Here is a 16,655-nt window from a genome sequence, read left to right on the forward strand (position 1 = left end):
CCACAATTGCGGTGTAAACTTAAATCACAAGCGATGCCGCAACGAAACCGCAACGCAACAGCGTTTTTCCGCAACGCAATAGCGTTTTGACCACATCGGACCACAAGAGGTAGAAAATTAGAATCTAGATGAACATTTGAAGAAAATAAGAAGATGAAACAAACTGAACCACTGAATTTTCACTCATGTTGTTCTGGGTTGTGCTTGGAAGTTTGGTCTGATCGTATTGGCTTGGGACCTGGGAGTGTGCTCTTCCTTAAGGTCTCAGGTTCGATTCTCTCTGGTGCCAATTTGGGTGGGCTAATTTAGCTTCTTCAAAAAACAAAAAAAAAAATTATGCGCTGGGTTTGGTTAATTTGTCATTGTAGTAGAGAGAACTATAAATAAAAGATATATAAGAAATTACATTATAGTTTTTATTATGTGTTTGTGCGGATAGAAAATAATTTCACACCGCAACGGCCGTAATCTGCGTCGCAACGACCGTAATGGCCGCAACTGCAACACCTGCAATGGCAAACGCATCCGCGACGCCAACCACAATTTAAAACCTTGATCAAAATAACCATTTGAATCACAAGGAAAGCGTCCACTAAGGCGAATGGAAAGCAATTGAAGGGGGACAAAGAGGTGATCAGTCTCTAATGTGGTGTTCATGTTTTGTATATTAGTATTAATCTCCAAAACCTGATACTTGATTGTCATGTAACTGGTGTCGCTTATGCAAGTGAGATTCAACAAAGGGTAGCCGCACCCTTTTGGTCGATTTTCTCCCTAGAATGCAAAACCAATTTGTTTTATATTTCCACAACTGAACAGATTCTCACAACCTTCATTGGAGCTCAAATATAAAGGTATCTGAATAAGTTTCAAGTGGATAGTAAACAAGGAAGGCATTTCTGAGTGAGCAAAATACTAAGAATTTAATTTATATGCACCGTCAGTGTAAAGTTATTTTATATATGCGTCCAATAATATACCGACACATCATGTATGGTAATTAAAAACACATGATATGTCACATTCATTAAATGATGTGGCAACGCATCATTGGATGTATGTGTAAAAAATCTTTACACCGAGAATGCATAACAATTATACTCAAATACTTAAATCTCTGCAACAACAGTGTTGAATAGCAGAAATGAAGGATGTAGTAAAAAATGTCCAAAAAAATGCACTTAAGAAAAATGTGTACCCACTTTTCCATACACTAGTGACACATGGTTAATCATAAGCAAAAGTGTGGTCGATCTTTATCTTTATCTTTATCTTTATATATATATATATATATATATATATATATATATATATATATATATATATATATATATATATATATATATATATATATATATATATATATAAATAGTAATGGTTCCAAGCTAAACCTAATTTAACCCTAATAATTCATATCAGAATGTTAAAACAATTCTCACCAGGATCCCAATCCATGACATTTATGTTATATTTCTTTGTAAACTTACCACTAAGCCAGATCAATTATGTTGACATAATTTTGTAACCATAAATTAATCAACATCATTTAAATGCACACTTTTAAAACTTACCACAAGTAATCTAGTTTTGCTAATGGTGACCTGATATATCTATTAGCGATTTTTTTTTCCTTCATATATTTCCATTTTTTAATTAAATAAAAATTATTAATTAAAAACACCTAAATAGTCTTATATCATCTACCTTTCATCTATATATATATATATATATATATATATATATATAGAGAGAGGAGGGTTATATTGACTCCAAGAGTAAGTTATAAAAGCTACTCCAAATCATGACCTTTGTTTTTAATTTCAATTAATGGCTAAGATTGATTCATAATAATTAGTTGGGTGAGACTTATTTTTTTATCACACTAGAAAATGAACATTATCAAAACATTCTTCAAATTGAAGAGAATGAATTAATTATAATCATTAATTGTCAAAACAAGATCCTGCCTTTTTTTTTTCTTTCCCACTTCTACTTGTATATTACATGAATCTCTTCAAAAACATTGACATCCATTGCTAAAAACTTGTTTGTTTCTTCAACAAAATCATTAGAAATTAAATTATTAAATTAACCTATTGTTCAAATTTGTAAGAAAAGAAAACAAAAAATATTGAACTAATAACAAGAAAAGAAAAGTACGAGCAAAGAGAATATTGTAACAAAAAAAGCATACACCACAAAAAAAAAAATGGTACACTTGTAAAATTGAAAAAAAAAAAAAAAGAAGTCTTAATTGATGATTATAATTGATTCATTCTCTTCTATTTAAGGTATGTTTTGATAATTTTCCAATACAATAAAAAAATAAGTCTCACTTTGTGTTTTATGATCAATCAATCTTAGCCATTAATAGAAATTAAAATCAAAGGCCATGATTTGGAGTAGCTTTTATAACTTACTCTTGGAGTCAATATAACCCTCCTCATATATATATATATATATATATATAGATAAAGTTTCGCGTGTTTTCTATTGTCATTCACAATTCTACTTTCATTCACAATATGGATCATCAAAATAGAGAAACTCAACTTGCGCTACGTTGTTTAAAAGGTTTTTATTGCTTTCATATCTATTTCATATGTTTTAAAAGGTTTTCTCGCCCCGTTTTATATGTTGATGATTTTTTTTTGTTATTAAACACATAGCACCATTGGATCCAAATCCAATAACTGAGTTACAAAAGTACGTTAATCATTGTCGGATCAAATATCGAACTTATTATGTTGAATTTCATCTTGATGAAGTAAGTATTCCTATCATATGTGTTGCAATAAGTCAATTAACATTGATAAACATTTAACAATTTTATTATTTTTATTTTAGGGCGCCGTCATGTTGCCAAAAATGTTTTCATCAGATTTTGGTGACACCGTGAATCGTTATGCTGCACTAATTGATCCAAAAGGAAATCAATTTGATGTTTTAGTTGAAAAAATTAATGGTAATGTATATTTAACACATGGATGTCATGGGTTACGTGATTTTTATAATATTCAGTTTGGTGCTTGGGTGACTTTGTTATACACTGGGATGAGTCAGTTTGGACTGACTATGAAGGACAGATTTGATTGTCTTATCCACCTAAGTTCACTCCTATGAAATTTAATTTGGATAAATTTAATGTTCCATCATATTTTCATGTTCATCTGCCAGAAACAACTGACCACCTATCGTTTTCACACAATGACTCCAATTTCGCGTTAAAATTTAAAAAGAAATTGACTGATTATGATGTGAAAACCAGATTTTTGGTGAGTTTCTTTATTTTTTTTATGTTTTTTTTGTTTTTTTTATTTTTTTTTTAATATTTACTAACTATTTTATTCTTATTTGTAGATGGTGGAATATAACGGTTTTGGTTAATTAGCATTTCATAAAAATACTACTTCTTTAATGTTAGTTGATGATAACGACAATATATGGAACTGCATTCTTATTTTTGGATCTATGCCCATTTAATCACTACAAGATTGGCAGTGAGTGGAAGCGTTTGGTTGCTGCACGAAGACTACGCGAGGGCCAATGTATACAGTTGGGCGTTCCTATAGTTTTCAACACTCAAACTATCTATTTTATTCTTAAACATTAAAATCATGTTGTTTTCAATTCAAATAGTTTATTTCCATTAAATAAGTTCGTTATATCTTTGATCGATATACAACTCTTTGTATGACATTTTTGGGATATATCTTAATTTATCAAGAATAAATTGCTTGATGTGGTCAATTATTTGTATACCTTTATGACATTGACAACTAACATGAGACTACAGACAGACAGTTCAGATTCTGACATTGAAGATACTCCCTCCGGTCCTTATTATAAGGAACACTTTGAAAAAATCACACAGACCAATGAAGCACATTTAACATAGTTATTTTCATTTAATACTCTTATAAATTTTAATTTATTCCATGTATACCCTTATTTAATTACTCTTTATTTAACTAACTTACTTATTTTTAAATTCTCTCTCATAATAAATAAGGGCATAAGTGAAATTGAACATTTAAAACATTTGAAAAATGGTCAAAGTTTCTTATAAAAAAGACCAAATTTTTTACCCTAAGTGTTTCTTATAAAAAGGACCGGAGGGAGTCGAAAGAATTTTTCAGAGTAGATTTTGGGTATTGGTGATGGAAGTATTGGGCAATCTAATGACTCAGATATCAAAGGATCTATTGCACAATATGAATGATCCAACTCAGGATCTATATATTACGAAACGAAATTAAAACAAACATACATTGCTGGGCTAGTGATTACGAAACGAAATTTAAACTTTGTAACCACTAGGCCAACAATGTTTGTTTGTTTTAATTTCGTTTCGTAATATATATATAGTTACGCACAACAACAGAAAAAAAAGGTCATCTTCAACCTCCAGCAAGTGACCCGAATTTGACCCGATTTCTCATCCGCTGCAGATGTAGATCTCGCGCGTAGCCATCCAATTTTAACATAAAAAAAATCACAATTAATAACTCAGAAACATCATACAAATAATTTCTAATATGTTTTTTATTTTAATTTCAATTAAAAATGTATTAAATCAAATACTAAAATCAAAATATGAAGAAAAAATACTCATATTTGTTGAAGAAAATACTCAGATTTGATACCTAAACTATGTTACCCATTATGCATGAGGAGAATTTTGGGTAAAAAGAAAGAGATTCATTTAGAGAAAAGAAGTAAAAAGATATTTTTGAGAATACTAACGGTGCATATCAAGAGGAAGAAGATGGAAGAGAACGAATGAAATATCAATAAAATAAAAATAAAAAAGCTGGAAGAGAATGATTGAAAAATTAGAAAACATGAATTGGAACATGGGTGTGTTTACTATTATTTAAAGTTGTGTTGTCACAATTAAGAATTAACTATATTTCAATAATATTATAAATGACACTTTGGCGGACCACTACATTTAAGACATCTAGGATGGGCTGGATGACCCATTTTTAAGGAATGGGTAGTTAAGAATTTGACTAAGAGGAGTATTTTCTGGTTGCTTTCATACACCATACCCTCTCCATAAAAACTTTACCCGTAATTACATCAACACATAAAAACACTAATTAAAAAAAAATGAGTATCACGAGAAATTCCACAACCGGTGGCGGTGGCCTTTAATCTGCGGTAGTTGATAAAATGAGTGGTGGTTGCTCACTGTCGTTGGAGCTCATCACTCTTACTAACTAACAATCACAGGTTCACGTCTCTCCCCTCTTGCTAGAAATTAGTGTTTGCTGTTTAGAAATGGCGGGTTTAAACGATTTTGTATTTTATGTTAATGCATTTACAGAACATCACCATCAGTAACAAGTTTCTTTGCATCTAGATGATTTTGGTGCATATTAATGTTTTAGAAATCTCAGTTTCATAGTGTTTTTTGCAGATTATCTTTGAATTCAGAAAGTGTTCTTTCAATGCTATGTGTTGAAATATGATGCACATTTCTAGTTATCAAGTGATGATGTACACATGTAGTTCTTTCTAGAATTTTTGAGCAACTAGTAGAATAAACCATTACTAGATTTCTATTAGGAAATATCATGAAGAATCTAGAATACCTTCCACTCCTATAAATAGGTAAACTAGGTACAATTGTATTCAAGCCTTTGGAATGCAATATCAATAACATTAAGGCTTCAATATACTACTCTCCTCCTACAATAAGTTGACTACTAATGTGTTACATCTTGTTCCAATATTAGCTTTCACACTACTTGCTACTATCTTCCAACTATCAACTAAAATCTTCTACTCTATCAAACTATTTCCTAACTATCACAACTACCTCAACTACTAACACTATGTGTTAAACGAAATGATGCATACGTACACTTACAATTGATCGATTCCTTCTATGTGAAATAAATTAGAAGATGCAAAACCACATCACCTAGTTACGAGCAGATTTATGTGAGTCTTTCATTTCGTACCAATTTAATTTGTGTTTCTTTTCAAAGTTATCTTGGAAAGGTTTTGTTTTCTAGAATATACATAAGCCAGGTTTATATATGAAGACAGAAACAATATATTGGTAGTTTAGTGCCTGTAATACAGTATTAATTTTGGAAGTTAACAAAGATTTCTAAAGTTGTTTCCTAGAAACAATTACACAAGTTAATTGTTCTATTTTGGTAGTTTTTGAACTAATACTTTGATTTATAGATAGAATAGAACAATTATTTTGATACTGTAATTGAATTTGTCTCATACAAATCTGACAAAGCCATATCTGACTATTCTAGTGGTGGCCTTTCAGGAGAAAATAAGACAGGCTTTGGAGGATATGACACTGATGAAAGTGGTCCTAGTAGCATATCTATTACTTTATTCATTGGTGGTCTATCTGATGGATTCGTTTGAATGCACCATAGACTCACCAAAGTAATCTTTCTAACCATATCATTTTCTTCCTCTGCAATTGTCGAACAATTTAAATGAGTATTACCTTGCTCTAGATCCTTATAAATCCAGTCTGGAAAGTACATTTCAGAAGTACATGAACCTCCAGTGTCATAGTTCTTTCTTCCTCCAATCATTTCAATAATCAACATACCATAACTATATACATCAGATTTATAAGAAACTCCACCAAATGCTCTACTAAACACTTCTGGAGCCATATATCCTATAGTTCCTCTTGTCCCTTGCATTGACACAATACTGTCCTTCCTTTGGCATATTTTAGCTAGTCCGAAATCAGAGATTTTCGGGCAAAAATCTTCATCCAAAAGAATGTTTTGAGGCTTTATATCAAGATGCAGAATCCTTGAACTACATCCATGATGCAAGTACTCTAGACCTCTACCAATGCCAATTGCAATTTGGAACAAAGTGTTCCAATCAAAATCACAAATAGCATTAGGAAATTCTTTTTTGTAGATGAAGTTATCCAATGATCCTTTGGGCATGAATTCATATATTAGTGCTCTTTTGTTCACCTCATAACTATAGCCTAATAGTGACACAATGTTCATGTGTGATGTTCTACTAATGCTAGCAACTTCATTTATGAATTCTTCTCCATTTCCCTTTGACTCGTTTATTACTTTCACCGCCACTTGACGACCATCAGATAAAATTGCTTTGTACACAACACCGTAGCCTCCTTGACCTAATTTATCTTGGAAGGAGTTTGTTATTCTTTTTACTTCTGGATAACTATATCTTCTTGGCATGGTTAAATTATAACTTCGCATGAAATTCTCCACATTGTTGTCAACAAGTTTTCTTCTTTTTCTAAAAATATTCAGTGGAATAAGGCTTAGTGGTTGTTGTCTTCCTGTACCCCTTTTAAGGTGACAACTAATCATAATAGTAATAATGAACACGGTTCCTGCAAATCCACTAACTGCACCTGAAAGCAAAGAACAGACAAATATTTTTTTCTATCAGTTTTTATTTAGTTTTTATTCAATGCCAACATAATGTAGGATAAGAAACACTGATTTAGAAAGTCATACGACATTGTGTGGTATTCTTACCTATTACAATCCCCGTGTGTGAACCTACAATTGAAAATGAAATTAGATAGAACTTAAAATAATCAGGCTTATATGCTTATGCATCATCTGGAAGAGAAATAATCATTTATTTCTTATTGCTTTGTAATTTTGTAGTAGAAATGAAGAGAAATTGCTTTTTGCATGATGTTCGTGCACACTTCGATGAAAACAGAGTAATTCTTTTTGCAATCCAACTTGAAGAATGTAGTGCCTTGTAGCTAAATGGCACTACACACTTTGTAATTGCTTTATTTCTTGTATTTTTTATTTATCTTGGAATGTATTGTTGACTCTGCCACATATTGTTTATTTATATATAGAGTTGGAGACAATTTAGAATTGGTTATAATTAGTACTTTTATTAACTTCAATTTAGTTAACATTTGTTAGTTTAGTTAGAATTATTATATGTTACATATATTCAACAGTGATGTTGTGAATTCGTCTTAAAATCACACCAATGAATAACTTGATGTGTGGAGCAATAGAACGGCAACCAATAATTAAGCGGAATAAGCAATAATAATATCAACCGATAAAAGATAAAGGAGAAGAAAGAACACAATATTTGTTTACCCAGTTCGGTCTAATAATGACCTAGTCTGGGGGAGAGAGCAGCTCCTCCGTTCCACTATATCAAACGAGTAACTTTACAAAGAGTTCCAATTGAGTTACAAGAATTAATCCTAATTCTACCCAAATCCCGAATCTCTTCCCATGGCCAAGAGACTCAATTTGATAAGTGTTTCCCAAGGTGTACCACAAAGATAGTTTGCCCACCCTAGAGTTATACCAAGAGAAAAAACCATTTTTCTTCGATAAAACCTTAGCCCTTGTGTGGTGGCAAACCCTAATCCTTGCCTCTACATCTCTACTCTCTTTTTCTCTCTCTTAATTTTTCTATGAATAAAGCACTCCCTATTTATAGAAAAATAATATGCCAAAAATTAGTAACAAATCTGTTTTAAAATAAAACAAATCCAAGTCAAAGTATCTTCCAAGAAAATATATTTTTTTCCCAAAAAATCTTCAAAACATCAAAGATGCAAAAAGATTCAACAAAGATTTTTCTAACTTCTTGTAACTGAGATTTCAAGGCATATCCAACAATTCTCCACCTTGCCTTTAAATTGATGGTGATCCCATATCAACCACCGTGCTGCTCTCTCCATCTTGAATCTTCTATTCAAGATCACCGGATTGTACCTCCCTCTTCATCCTCGGAATGCCTTCCGCTCTCATGAAGATCTTGCATCCCACTACCATAGGATTTTAGGTAGCCCCACAAGATTCACCGCACCCTCTTCAGACTCCGAACTGGTCAAGTTCGTACCTCCCTGAAGAAACGCTTGCTCCCAACTATCATCGGAATTTTAGATAGCTCAACAAGCTCCACCATCCCTCTTCAGCCCCCGGATTGTGCCTTTTCCGTCCTCCTGAAGAATCGCTTGCCTCTGACTATCCATGGATTTTTGCGATAGCCCTACAAGCCTTCACCACTCTTCGACCCCGGAATGCCTTCCGTACTTTCGAAGTTTTGCTTGGCTCCAAACCAACCTTGGAATTTTAGGTGGTTCCACAAGCTGCAACATCAAACTCTCCTTGTATCCAACCACCTCCAGCAGTCTCACAAGTTACCAAGTCTGATCACTTGTTGCTTTCAATTGCCTCCCTGAAGATCCTCTCATGGTCTTGCACTTCTTCAGCCACAATTGAAACATAATCCACAAGGTCTCCATGGTCATCCCCTTTGGTTCAACAATACCACTCTCCTCCATATCTACGATTAGATAGCCAAGAGTTAATGTTGACTGTCTACCACTATTGGAAGACTCCACCTCAATCTGAGTTTCCACCAAAGTATACTCACCATGATCTCCACCTTGTAACACGCAAGACCTATTCAACTCCTCTGAAACATACTTCAAGCTATTGTTAGTCTCCAACAATTCCAGTTCAGTTCAACACCTAGTAAACCTTGTTCACTAGTCCAACTAAACTCATGTCACTAACAGGTCCACCTGAAGTCCCACAACTCAACCACATTATGAGAGTCACCACTAGTTAAAGATGCATACCAACTATCTTTGCATCTAAGTTCAGAAACATACCTCACATCGTGTAAAGAAACTCACGATTGTCAAACTTCGTAAGACAAACTGAACCCATACCTTGAACCTTAAAGCTTTCCGTTTTCAAGATGAATGGCTCCACCTTCAACTAGCTCTAGAGTCTCAAAGTATTCATTCTTTTACCACATGTGATTGGAGCATCAAAATTCCATGACCCAAATACTCCACCGGTTCCCAACTTCCACTAGCACTTCTACATAATAATAAAGTTGTTGTTTCAGAAGTAACCCCTGAGTATTATTACCACCGCCTCTCCAGGCCGACCGTCTTCGCCATCTCCATTAACTCTTTATCTTCGAGGCACCGGATAACAACACTCCATGTTTTACCCATCATCCCGAACTTTAAAATTGCTTTCATCTTCACTTTCCACAATTCCAAATTGCTTTCGGAAAGTCCCTCGATATCCCACTTAGAAACCATGGTGCTCACTTCAAATTGTTCCGATTGCCCCACGGTGGGCGCCAATTGTTGTGAATTCGTCTTAAAATCACACCAATGAATAACTTGATGTGTGGAGCAATAGAACGGCAACCAATAATTAAGCGGAATAAGCAATAATAATATCAACCGATAAAAGATAAAGGAGAAGAAAGAACACAATATTTGTTTACCCAGTTCGGTCCAATAATGACCTAGTCTGGGGGAGAGAGCAGCTCCTCCGTTCCACTATATCAAACGAGTAACTTTACAAAGAGTTCCAATTGAGTTACAAGAATTAATCCTAATTCTACCCAAATCCCGAATCTCTTCCCATGGCCAAGAGACTCAATTTGATAAGTGTTTCCCAAGGTGTACCACAAAGATAGTTTGCCCACCCTAGAGTTATACCAAGAGAAAAAACCATTTTTCTTCTCTAAGACCTTAGCCCTTGTGTGGTGGCAAACCCTAATCCTTGCCTCTACATCTCTACTCTCTTTTTCTCTCTCTCAATTTTTCTATGAATAAAGCACTCCCTATTTATAGAAAAATAATATGCCAAAAATTAGTAACAAATCTGTTTTAAAATAAAACAAATCCAAGTCAAAGTATCTTCCAAGAAAATATATTTTTTTCCCAAAAAATCTTCAAAACATCAAAGATGAAAAAAGATTCAACAAAGATTTTTCTAACTTCTTGTAACTGAGATTTCAAGGCATATCCAACAAGTGATAGTTGTTGGAAGAAAGATAAGAGAAATGAATTTAAAGAAGCGTTTTTTATTGGTTGAATGAATGAGAGATACAAAAATTAACAAGGATACAACTGTTGGAAGGAAGGTGGAGAAAGTGTTTAAGTATTTGAGAGAGGATATAAACTTGTTGGAAGAGAATGCTACTTATATTATTGAGTGTTTGTAATTTTTGGCTTGATACAAACTCAAGTACATCACCTCTATTTATACTAGTGGCATTCCTAAATCAATGACTAGGATTTTACCACAACAAACTTAATCTAATAGCTATAAACCACTCTCTAGAATTTTCTCTACTATTCTACATCAATCTTAACTTATCTTTATTTTCTAGAGAACTTCATGGATTTCTCTAGAATGGGCTTCTAGAAATTGGACTTTACTACAACACAAATTTGGGCTTAAAATTCCTAAGGCCCAAAACTAACAAACCCAAAATCAATTTACACATTCAACACCCCCCTTAAACTTGATTTTGCTACTCAAAGTAAATATCTTAATTTGACAAAGTGTTCACGCTTGAGAGGCTTGGTGAAGATATCAGCTACTTGATCATCTGTCTTCACGTACTCCAACTTCACATCATTGTTAGAAACACAATCTCTAATATAGTGGTAGCGTGTGTCAATGTGCTTACTTCAATCATGGAAGACTGGGTTCTTTGCCAAAGCTATTGCTGACTTGTTGTCCACTAATATCTTGGTCGGTTCCTTTTGCGGCAAACTTAACTCCTTTAACAGGTTTCGCAACCAGATTGCATGACAAACACATGAAGTGGCCGCCACGTACTCTGCCTCACATGTGGAAAGAGTGACAATCGGTTGTTTCTGTGACATCCATGTGAAAGCTGTGTTTCCAATGTAGAAAACAAAGCCGCTTGTGCTTTTTCGATCATCCACATCTCCTCCCCAGTCACTATCGCTATATCCAACGAGCTTGTAATCATAAAAAACAGAGTAGTACAAGCCTAAGTTTGTTGTACCTTTGATGTAGCGTAGAATCCTCTTTGCTGCCTTCAGATGAGTTGTTGTTGGATGCTCCATTTATCGACTTACAACTCCGACCGCATACAAGATGTCAGGCCTCATGCATGTTAAATATCGTAAGCTTCCAACCAAGCTCTTAAAGAGTGATGGATCCACTGTTTCACCTTCCTCGTGCTTTGATAGCTTGATTCCACATTCCATTGGCGTGCTAACTGGGTTTGCATCATCCATCTTGAACTTCTTGAGTACCTCCTTAGCATAACCTTCTTGAGTGATTAGGATTCCATGATCCTCTTGTTTCACTTCAATGTCGAGATAGTAAGTCATTAATCCAATGTCGGTCATCTCGAACTCCTTTGTCATCTCTTTCTTGAACTCTTCAAACATGGTTGGATTGTTCCCCGTGAAGATCAAGTCATCTACATATAAGCACACAATCAAAATATCTCCGCCTTGCGCTTTGATATAGAGTGTGTGCTCATATGGGCATTTGATGAAGTTCTTATCTTGGAAATACTTGTCAATTCGAGCATTCCAAGCTCTTGGGGCTTGTTTCAACCCGTAGAGTGCCTTCTTTAGCTTCAAGACCTTTTCTTTTTCTCCCTTGACTTCGTAGCCTTGTGGTTGCTCAATGTAGACTTCTTCGTCAAGGACCCCATTTAAGAAGGCTGACTTGACATCCATTTGATGTATCTTCCACTTGTTTTGAGCTGCTAATGAAATGATTAGTCTAACAGTTTCTAATCGAGCAACTGGAGCGAATATCTCGTCATAGTCGATGTCGGCTCTTTGACTGTATCCTTTTGCCACCAATCTTGCCTTGTATCTTTCAACTTCTCCTTTGGATTTTTTCTTTGCTTTATACACCCACTTCACACCGATCGCCTTGTACCCTTTTGGAAGTGAGCCCAACTCCTATGTTTCATTCTTCTTTATCGCCTTGATCTCTACGTCCATGACAGTTCTCCAAGTCTTCTTCTCAAATGCTTCTTGGAAATTCATGGGCTTGCTATCCACAAATAGACAAAAAAGAGTAAGATTGTCTTGATTTTGGTTACCTCGTAAATCTCTTGAAAACTTCTAAAATGAGGAGTCTTTTCACTCGAGTTTTCTCATTCTTCAGAACTCGGGGTTGGCGAAGCCGGCGGGGTAGCAGGATCTTCTCTTGGTTCCTCTGGTTCTACATCATCTTCTTCAAATTGTGGAAAGAAGTTATAGTCTGATGACGGATCGTCACACTCTCTAATCCATGCCTATTTTAGCAACATTAGATGCATTTTAGTAGGTTTTTAAGCAATAAATTCAAGAGAAATCTATTCATAAGCATGATTACTTGTTATCTAAGAAAGTAGGAAAATGTGCAGGAAATTGCTGAATTGAACTACGCTGGGGGCGTGGACAGGCCACGCGCAGCGTGAAAAGCTGCATCAAAGAAGACCCAATTTCACTTGAACTACGCCCGGCGTGGGACCTCACCACGCGCGGCGTAATTCACTGACCAAAGAGGTGTTTCTGCCAAGTTTAACTACGCCCGGCGTGGAAGATGGTCACGCACGGCGTGGTGGAAAAGTTGAACTACGCTGGGGGCGTAGGGACCATCACGCGCGGCACCACTAAGCCAAAGTCAAGACCTGAAGCCTTCAGATATCATCATGCGCGGCGTGGGGCAGGTACACGCGCGGCGTGGCTAGAGGATTTGCAACCACGCGCGGCGTGGTTGCGTATACTATATATTGAAAACTCATTTTCTGGTTTTGGGGTTGGAAATTCTGCTACATTTCTTCTATATTCTGGTTTTTGGAGCATTCATTGTTGGATCTAGAACTTCATAGGATAGCTTCAAGCACCTCCGCCGCATGGATTCACACGCCATGAAGTTGAAGCGAAGAGGCGAACGAAGCAACATGAGGAGCTAGACTTCTTGTGGAGGTACGATCTAGGATAGCTTAGGATGTAGAATGATCTAATGTAATCTGCTATATTGTATGAATTTACTCTTGTTCATAGTGTTTACTTAATGCAAATCTGTACTTAATGCTTTATAATCCTTCATTAGTGTTATAATGATTTCGAGTTAAGTCACGTATGAGAATATTGGTTTAATTTCTGAACTGAATTGCATTAAGCACTCGAGTGTTTCCGGTCGAGAGATTGAAACATAGAGTGTAGCGAACGATCGACGCGCTTTCATATCATTCGTTATAGGTAGCTTACACCCGAGAGATCGGGGGAGTATCGACAACGAATAGAGTGGATTTTGACAAGAGATTGTGATTCACTAATTTGTTGATCCAGTTGTGAACACTTGAGTAATTTCATATGATACGGTAGATTGCATGTGATTAAGCTATAGACTAGGTGATTCCGATGATTCTACCTCGCTTTTCCATTTATTACTAAGCACGTTTTTCATACCAATCAATCACTCAAACAAATCCCCAATCTATGTTTTATTATTGCAAGATGTTTATAGACACTTTTGAACTTGTCTAGTCGCGCAATCCCTGTGGATCGACAACTCATTTTTATTACTACGTGACAATTCGTACACTTGCGAATAGGTCATCATAGTCCTCATTACTCGATCTCCAATCCCACTCTCCTTCTTCATCGAAAACGGCATTTCGACTAATGATAGTCTTCCCCGTATCAGGATTATAGAGCTTATAGCCTTTGGAGTTAGTTTCATAACCAATGAAGATGTACTTTTCACTTTTGTCATCCAGTTTGCTTCTTTTCACGTCCGGTATATGAGCGTGAGCTATGCTTCCAAAGACTCTTAGATGGGAAATTCCAGGCTTTCTTCCACTCCAGGCTTCTTGTGTTGTTTTTCCTAACACGCTTCTTGTAGGAGAACGATTTGATAGATAAATCGCGCACGCAACAGCTTCTGCCCACGGTTCCTTTGGTAATCTCTTGCTTTTTAGCATGCTCCTCGTCATCTCAAGGATTGTCCTGTTCTTTCTCTCTGCTACTCCATTTTGTTGGGGGATCTTGGTACCGTCAGTTGTCGTCAAATGCCATTGTCTTCACAATACTTAAGGAATTCGTTTGAAGTAAACTCTCCTCCTCGGTCGGATCTTATGGCTTTAATCACGAGACCACTTTCCTTCTCAACCAGGGCTTTAAACTTTTTGAAGTTTTCAAACACTTCTGATTTCACCTTTAAAAAGTATACCCATGTTTTTCTTGAAAAATCGTCAATAAAGAGAAGGAAGTAGTTACTCTTACCGAGTGATCTTGGCTTGATCGGGCCACACACATCTGTATGTATGAGCTCCAACGGCTTTTGCGCTCTTGAGCTCGACTCCTTAGGGAAGCTCATTTTGAACTGCTTTTCAAGTAAACATCCTTCACATATTTGATTGGGGTGGTTGATGTAAGGCAATCCTCTGACCATTTTCTTCTTAGAGAGCAACTCTAATCCTCCAAAATTGAGATGCTCAAATCGAAGATGCTAAAGCCATGACTCTTCTTTGTAGCACATTTTGAGACATTGTGCAACATCATTTTGTATGTTGAGCACGAACATTCTATTTCTTGACATTGGCACTTTAGCAATGAACTTGTTTGAATGATCTCTTATAGAAAGGTTATTATTCTTCAATTGAATGTCATAACCTTTCTCTAAGAGTTGTCCTAGACTCAAGATGTTGCTCTTCATGTTTAGCACATAGAAAACATTGGAAATAAATTGATGATCCCCATTTTTCAAGCGGATGAGAACGTTTCCTTTACATTTCACTGCCACTTTTGATTCATCTCTGAAAGCCACGTTCCCATTCACTAATTCGTCTAACTCTATGAACATGCTTCTTCGCCCACACATATGGTTGCTTGCACCACTGTAAAGGTACCATTGATTATCTCCACCTCTTTCATTATCTTTGTGCGCCAACAATAATGTTCCATTTTCTTGGCTTATTTCTTCAACATAGTTGGCCTTCTCTTCAACTCTATGATTGCCAGGAGCTCTACATTCGAAAGCATAATGGCCAAACTTCTCACAATTATAGCATTTAACTCGTGACTTATCGTACTTTGGTTTTGGAGATCCTCTCCCACGACCTCTTGATGAGATTTCTCCTCTTTGGTTGTTGTCATCATTAGGTCTCCAACCTCGCCCGCCTCCGTATCCACGACCACGTTCTCGAGCGCCACCTCGTCTTTGGTTGCTTCGACCATGCTCTTCTCTAGGTGAATCGACTCGTGTCTTGACTACTTGCTCCTCGATATCTTCCTTCTTCTTCTTCTTTTCCTCATAAGCTTGCAATGACCCAAGAAGTTGCTCCATTGTCATGTGCTCCAAATCTTTTGTCTCTTCGATGACAGTGACAATATGCTCAACCTTTGGATCTACCGATCTAAGAACTTTCTCCATGATTCTTACATCATCATACTTCTCTCCGTTTCTTTTTAGATTATTAGTAACCGTCAAAACTCTTGAGAAGTAATCAGAGATAAGTTCACCTTCTTTCATATGCAAAGCTTCAAACTCTCCTCTTAGTTATTGAAGACGTACCTTCTTCACTTGATCGGCTCCCTTGTAAGAGGTTCGAAGTTTCTCCCATGCTTCTTTAGCCGTCGTTGCTCCCGAGACCTTCTCAAACGTGTCTTCATCTAATCCTTGATAGATTAGACAGAGAGTCTTCTTGTCTCTCTTCCTTGAGTCTCTCAAACTATCCTTTTGAGTTTGAGATAAAGTACCTTCATTCTCCGGGATTACAAGGCCTTTCTCGACTATCTCCCACACGTCGTGTGCGCCAAGGAGAGCCACCATTCTCAGACTCCAATTGTCGTAGTTGCTCTTTGTGAGCAT

At 35.9% G+C, this 16,655-nt stretch overlaps 1 protein-coding gene across 2 annotated transcripts in view; it reads right to left on the bottom strand.

Moving 5' to 3' along the window:
* The window catches only part of LOC123891207 (LEAF RUST 10 DISEASE-RESISTANCE LOCUS RECEPTOR-LIKE PROTEIN KINASE-like 2.4), a 94,851-nt gene that overhangs the window by 74,516 nt on the left and 3,680 nt on the right, over nucleotides 1-16,655 (bottom strand). Inside the window, exons 2-3 of one of the 2 annotated variants that reach the window (XM_045941054.1) lie at nucleotides 7,524-7,547; nucleotides 5,996-7,396 (exon numbers count right to left, since the gene is read on the bottom strand). The exons of the other annotated variant lie outside the window; for it this stretch is intronic. Of the exons in view, the coding sequence (XP_045797010.1) occupies nucleotides 6,276-7,396; nucleotides 7,524-7,547 (1,145 nt within the window). The 3' untranslated portion in view covers nucleotides 5,996-6,275. Of the gene's footprint in view, nucleotides 1-5,995; nucleotides 7,397-7,523; nucleotides 7,548-16,655 lie in introns of those variants that run through there. 2 annotated transcript variants of the gene reach the window in all.

This window comes from Trifolium pratense, linkage group LG6 (assembly GCF_020283565.1).
Source record: "Trifolium pratense cultivar HEN17-A07 linkage group LG6, ARS_RC_1.1, whole genome shotgun sequence".
Classification (NCBI taxonomy): Eukaryota; Viridiplantae; Streptophyta; class Magnoliopsida; order Fabales; family Fabaceae; genus Trifolium; species Trifolium pratense.